The sequence below is a fragment of the Dryobates pubescens genome, chromosome 3, assembly GCF_014839835.1.
Source record: "Dryobates pubescens isolate bDryPub1 chromosome 3, bDryPub1.pri, whole genome shotgun sequence".
NCBI lineage: Eukaryota > Metazoa > Chordata > Aves > Piciformes > Picidae > Dryobates > Dryobates pubescens.
This window is the reverse complement of record NC_071614.1, coordinates 12,595,412-12,601,906: the sequence shown is the minus strand read 5'-3', so window position 1 is coordinate 12,601,906 and position 6,495 is coordinate 12,595,412. Positions and strand designations below refer to the sequence as shown.

Here is a 6,495-nt window from a genome sequence, read left to right as displayed (position 1 = left end):
CGGCAGGAGGAATTGTCCTGTTGGGATGTCACGGGTGGGATCTCACCTCTAGCCCCATGTGGCACTGGAGATGGAGAGGAATGGTCTGAGCTAGCAGTGCCAGCAAAGGGAGGGCAGTGGCAGGGCTGCTCCAGGACCAGCTCCATCCAAGCAGCTGTGAGGTCTGGGTGTCCTTTTGGCAGAAGGGCCGAGCGCTCCTGACCCAGCCGTGCGCTACGGCACCCGTCAGGGTGTGCAGCCATGCCAGCACGGGGGACGCCTGTCTGAGGGGCAGGACCGTGGGCAGGGGTACACTGCAGGCATGGAGGAGCCACTGTGGTGCCTTGGGTGCTGGAGTGCAGGCCTGGCTGCAGTGCAGAGCTGCTCCCAGGCCAGCCCTGCTGTCACAGTCCCGTGGCTGCCATGCCCCGCGGTGAGGGCCCGGTGCGTTCAGGGGGTACTGGAGGGGCTATCAGTTCTGCTAACTGGTCCAACCAGCCCTTGGTGGGCAACCAAGGCTTGCTGGCACACTACTGTGGGCAGGGAGCATCTCTGTCAAGCTGCAGTGGCTGCAGGGCTGCATTAACTTTTCCTTTGCTTCTCCTTCATGCGGAGGAGGCGCAGGATGCGTTCGTTTTTGGTTAGCTCTTCTGGCAGCTCGTTGGCCTGCAACAGAACACCCTGGAGGTTAGCAGACACGAGCAAGCAAGGCCAAAGCATGGCTTACCAGCATGAAACTGTAAGGATGGTACTGGGCATGGTCATCACTACTGTTGGAGGGACCTTATGAAATCACCTTTCAGTGTGCAAGTCTCACTTAAGTCTTCAAAATAAGCCCAGAGGGGATTGGATGTGGCACTTGGTGCCATGGGTTAAGTCCTGGGGTCTGTGGTGACAGGTTGGACTTGATGATCTTTGAGGTCTCTTCCAACCTTGGTGATTCTGTGATCTGAGAGGTCAGTTTGCTCTGGACTGACTGTCCAGGCCAGATGGAATCACCTGGGCTTTGGTCACAGAAGCATCAGAGAGTGTAGCTGCTGTGTTTTGGGGGGAGAGGAGGAAGGTCTTGAATCATAGGATCACAGAACTGTTTTGCTGGAAAAGCCCCTCAAGATCATTGAGTCCAACCATTCTCTACCTCTGCCAAGGCTGGGGCTAAGCCATGGCCCTCAGCACCACATCTCTGCCTCTTTGAAACACCTCCAGGGGTGGGGATTCAACCACCTCCCTGGGCAGCCTGTGCCAGGCTTTGAGAACCCTTGCAGGGAAGAAGTTTCTTCTAATGTCCAATCTAAACTCCCCTGCTGCAACCTGAGGTCATTTCCTCTCCTTCCATCACCTGAGCCTAGGGAGCAGAGCCCAACCCCCACCTCACTGCAGCCTCCTCTCAGGGAACTGCAGAGAGCAAGGAGGTCTCCCTCAGCCTCCTCTTCTCCACACTCAACACCCCCAGCTCCCTCAGCTGCTCCTCCCCAGCCCTCTTCTCCAGACCCTTCCCCAGCTTGGTTGCCCTTCTCTGGACCTGCTCCAGCCTCTCAATGTCCTTCTGGGAGTGAGGGAACCAAAACTGACCCCAGCACTCAAGCTGTGGCCTCCCCAGTGCTGAGTCCAGAGGGACAATCCCTGCCCTGCTCCTGCTGCCCACACCATTGCTGCTCCAGACCAGGCTGCTGGTGGCCTTCTTGGCCACCTGAGCACCCCCTGGCTCATGTTTAGCTGGCAAAGCACCAAGCCCATAAAGATCCAAGGAAAGATTTGAATTGCTCTGAAGCAGTCAGTGCTGTTCTGTAGGACTGCTGAGAGAACATCAGAGTTTGGCCTTCTGTGTGTGTCTGAATGCAAGTTTGGTAACATGAAGGATTTACAATGAAGCTGCTTCTGGAGGTCAGTGATTCTGCCCAGCACATGCACCGTGGTGTGCTCAGCTGCAGGGTGTTTGAACACATACTAATCAGTAGGAGAGGTTCCAGTCACAGGCTGTCCCACTGCTCCTCCTCCTGCTGCAGTCCCCACCAGAGGAGCCTGTGGGGCATGCTGTGCCACAGGCACTGACTCTGCTGCCATCATGTGGGGTGATGCAAAACTCACAGGGGCAGGGTTGATGTGGGGATCAGGGAAAGAGTGGTCAGGAATTGGACAGGGCTGCACAGGAGGGTGGTGGAGTCACCAACCCTGGAGGTGTTCCAGGGTGGTTTGGCTGTGGTGCTTGGGGCTATGGTTTAGAGGTAAGCCTTGTAGAGCAGGGTTAATGGTTGGGCTTGGGGATCCTGAGGAGCTTTTCCAACCTGAATGTTTCTGTGATTCTGTGAATCATCAAGGTTGAAAAAGACCTCTGAGATCATCAAGTCCAACCATAACTCAACGGCCATGAGCACTAAACTGTATCATGAAGTGCCACAGCTACAGGCTCCTGGAACACCTCCAGGGATGGTGACTCCAGCACCTCACTGCCAGCCTGTCCCAAAGCTTAATCTCTCCTTCAGTGAAGAAATTCAGCTTTAATCTCCCCTGGCACAACTTGAGGCTATTTCATCTCATCCTGTCACTTGTTACTAGGGAGCAGAGCCCAACCCCCACCTCACTGCAGCCTCCTCTCAGGGAGCTGCAGAGAGCAATGAGGTCTCCCTCAGCCTCCTCTTCTCCACACTCAACACCCCCAGCTCCCTCAGCTGCTCCTCCCCAGCCCTCTTCTCCAGACCCTTCCCCAGCCTGGTTGCCATTCTCTGGACCTGCTCCAGCCCCTCCATGTCCTTCCACCAGTAAGTGCCAGGTGTGAGCTAGAGCAGAGCTGGCTCTGCTCAGTGCTTGCACAGCTACAGGCTAAAGAGATGCAAGGATTCTGTGCCTGTGTGTTCTGACTGGACCAGAGCTGCTTCTGTTCACTGCTGGCCCTTCCCAGCTCAGCCTCTGCTCAGGGCCAGCACTTTCTGCAGCTCAGGGCAGCTTTGCACAGCCAGGGGCTGCTGCCAGCAGGGAGAACATGATGGGGAGAGTGAGCACCAAGGGCTGGGCTGCAGACCAAGGGCACTGCCACATCCTGTAGGGTGCAGAGAGTCAGAGGTGGCAGCTGTGGGGAGGAGCAGACAGGGCAGGTGACCCTAAACTGACCACCAAGGGATTGCAGCCCATGGATGTCTTCTTCCTTCTAAAGCTGAGGGATCCCTAGGGCCAGGCCTCTTCTTCAGTGGCTGCTGCCTGAGCAGGACTGTGTCCATGCTGCCTTTGTCCCCAGCCTGTGTGATGCTGAATGCAGTTCCAGAATCCAGCTGCTGAATTGGTTCCTGTCTGTTTCTGAGTCCACTCTGGGCCTTTGGAGCCAGCACCAGTGGTGACAGTGACATCATTGCCACCAGGGGCTGGGTTCAGTGTGAGTTTTGCATCCATTTGTGTCTGTTTCATTTGATTATCTCCATCCCAGCTGGTTCAGTTTCTCTCCCACCCCATCAGTCTCTCCCCCTTGTTCCCTTTCTCCTCCCTTTTGGAAGGCAGAGGGCTTCCTGGAGAGCCTCTGGCACTTGTTCAGTTGCCAGCCCAGCCCTGCCATTTGACAGCCAGTTCTAGTTAACAATTGACTCTGTCTTGCTTGAGCATGGTTTGGTTCTTCTCAGCCTGAAGTAACCTCACAAGAAGCAGCAGCACCAGGGGCACTGCCTAGCACCCTAGAGATGCTTACACCCAGAAACACATGGACCAAGCTGTGGTGTTTCAGGAGCATCAAGAGGCAACACTGGACCAACACAGGGATGTGGTCTGCCACCACCTCCATGGCACACAAGGCTCTGTGCTCTGCTCTGTGCTCCCCACCTGCCTCTCTCCTGGGAGGAGAGAGCAGACTGCCCAGGGAGGTGTTGGAGTCACCGTCCCGGGAGGTGTTCAAGAAACATGTGGCCATGGCACTTGGGGACATGGTGGTCTGAGGCTGACAGTTTGACTCCCTGATCTCAGAGGTCTTTTCCAAGCCAAAGAATCCTCTGGGGTGCCAGGACATACCTTGTTCCTCAGGCAGGGGTCTGCTCCTGCTTCCAGCAGCAGTGCCACCGTCCGGGCGTTGCCGCTGAGGACGGCCGCGTGCAGAGCAGAGGTCCCGTTCTGGAAAACACCAGGGCAGAGCTTTGTAGCATGCAGGAGAAGACAGCCAAAGGCACTGAGACACAAACATTTGCAAAGGGCAAGCCTCTCAAGAAAGATGAGCTTCAACCAGGCCAAGGGCCAGGTCCTGCACGTGGGGCACAGCAACCCCAAGCAAGGCTCCAGGCCTGGGGCAGTGTGGCTGGAAAGCTGCTGGCAGGAAGGGACCTGGGGGGGCTGAAGGACAAGCAGCTGAACAGGAGCCAGCAGTGTGCCCAGGGGGCCAAGAGAGCCAAAGGCCTCCTGGCTGGGATCAGCAATGCTGTGTGCAGCAGCAGCAGGGAGGGGATTGTCCCCTGGGACTCAGCTCTGGGGAGGCCACACCTGGAGTGCTGTGTCCAGTGCTGGGCACCTCAATCCAAGAGAGATGTGGAGGTGCTGGAGCCAGGGCAGAGCAGGGCAAGGAAGCTGGGAAGGGCCTGGAGAAGAAATCTGCTGGAGAGCAACTGAAGGAGCTGGGGAGGGTTAGTGTGAAAGAGAGGAGGCTGAGGGGAGACCTCCTGGCTCTCTACAGCTTCCTGAGAGGAGGCTGTGCAGAGGTTGCTGCTGGTCTCTCCTCACAGGCAATTAGCCGTAGAACAAGAGGGAAGGGCCTCAAGCTGCACCAGGGCAGGTTCAGACTGGACAGCAGGAAACATTTTTCCCATCAAGAGTGGTCAGGCACTGGAAGTGCTGCCCAGGGAGGTGTTTAACCCTGGAGGTGTTTAACCCTGGAGGTGTTTAACAGTGGTTTGGCTGTGGTGCTTGGGGCTATGGTTTAGGGGTGACCCTTGTAGAGCAGGGTTAATGGTTGGACTTGGTGATCCTGAGAGGCTTTTCCAACCTGAATGTCTCTGTGATTCTGTGAGTAACAGGGAGGAGATTAGGCCCTCAGAGGTACAGGGTGTGCTTTGGACAGGGTGCTGCAGGCTGGTGGGTGATGAATGAAGGAGGGGATTTCAACTGCTTTGCTAGCAGAGAGAGCCAGGCTCACTCCAGCACAGCAACTATTCCTCCTAACAATTGCCCTTGTCCATAGATTGGAGGTGAAAAGAGCACTTCTCATGTTGCCTGGCAAAAGCAGCCATGAGCAAGAGAACCAGAAGCTCAAGCAGTAATGGGAACCATCTGTGCATTTTATCTTCTCCCTCTGATGATTAATGCTCTCAGTGGCAGACAGCTGAATGGTGACTTTTTCATGGCTGACCTTCTGTTTGTGGCTGAGGTAAGTGTGGACACCATTTCATACTTGTACTTAACAGCTGAGTTAATACCCCCTGGACTTCACAGAATCACAGAATGTGGTTGGAAGGGACCTCCAAAGCTCATCCAGTCCAACCCCCCTGCCAGAGCAGGAGCACCTGGAGCAGGTCACACAGGACTTTTAAGTACCTCAATATTCCCAGCTGGTTGCAGGCACAGAGGCTGTCCAGGTGTGGGATTTATGGGCATGCAAACTCAGATCAGCTGTTAAAAAGCAGCTTCCAAGGATCTGTTATTTTTCAAGTCACTTTCTGAATTCAGAGGAAACCAAAATCAAGCAGAGAATCTGCTCACAACAGGTCACAGAGTCACAGAATGGGTTGGGTTGGAAGGGAATCTCAAAGCTCACCCAGTTCCAACCCCCTGCCATAGGCAGGGACACCTCCCACCAGCCCAGGGTGCTCAAGGCCTCATCCAGCCTGGCCTGGAACACCTCCAGGGAGCAGTCACAGCCTCCCTGGGCAACCTGTGCCAGAGTCTCACCACCCTCACTGCAAAGAATTTCATCCTCATCTCCAGTCTCAGTCTCTCCTCTCCCAGCTCAAAGCCATTGTCCCTCATCCTGTCACTCCCAGCCCTTGTCACCAGTCCCTCCACAGCTCTTCTGGAGCCTTTCAGCTACTGAAAGGCTGCTCTGAGGTCTCCCCGGAGCCTTCTCTTCTCCAGGCTGCACAGCCCCAACTCTCCCAGCCTGTCCCCACAGGGGAGGTTCTGCAGCCCTCTGATCATCTTGGTGGCCTCCTCTGGGTCCTCTCCAGCAGCTCCAGGTCCTTCTTGTGCTGGGGGCCCCAGAGCTGGAGGCAGTGCTGCAGGTGGGCTCTGAGCAGAGCAGAGCAGAGGGGCAGAATCCCCTCCCTGTGCTGCTGCTGTGCTAACCAAGTGGGGCCAGGGCAGAATGGCAGACACTGCACTGCTGACAGCAATCCATTCCCAGTGGAAATAAAATCAGCTGCTGCAAAGCAGCAGAATGCCTTCAGGGACACCATGTGCTTCCTCCTTCCAAACACCAATCCATGGTTTCCTTTGCAAAGATTGATTAGGGTGTGCTGTTAAAGCCTAAATGGGGCAATTTCACTCTGCTCTTGATTTTTTGGGGCTTCAGCTCCTCATCCTCCTCCACTGGAATGGTCATAAACCTCAGGCCTC

The 6,495-nt window shown here is 55.7% G+C and overlaps 1 protein-coding gene across 1 annotated transcript in view; it reads right to left on the bottom strand.

Moving 5' to 3' along the window:
• Nucleotides 1-302: 302 nt before the first annotated feature.
• The window catches only part of ANKRD29 (ankyrin repeat domain 29), a 42,928-nt gene continuing 36,735 nt past the window's right edge, over nucleotides 303-6,495 (bottom strand). The window contains exons 9-10 of the mRNA XM_054179675.1: nucleotides 3,970-4,068; nucleotides 303-645 (exon numbers count right to left, since the gene is read on the bottom strand). Of these exons, the coding sequence (XP_054035650.1) occupies nucleotides 562-645; nucleotides 3,970-4,068 (183 nt within the window). The 3' untranslated portion in view covers nucleotides 303-561. The remainder of the gene's footprint in view (nucleotides 646-3,969; nucleotides 4,069-6,495) is intronic.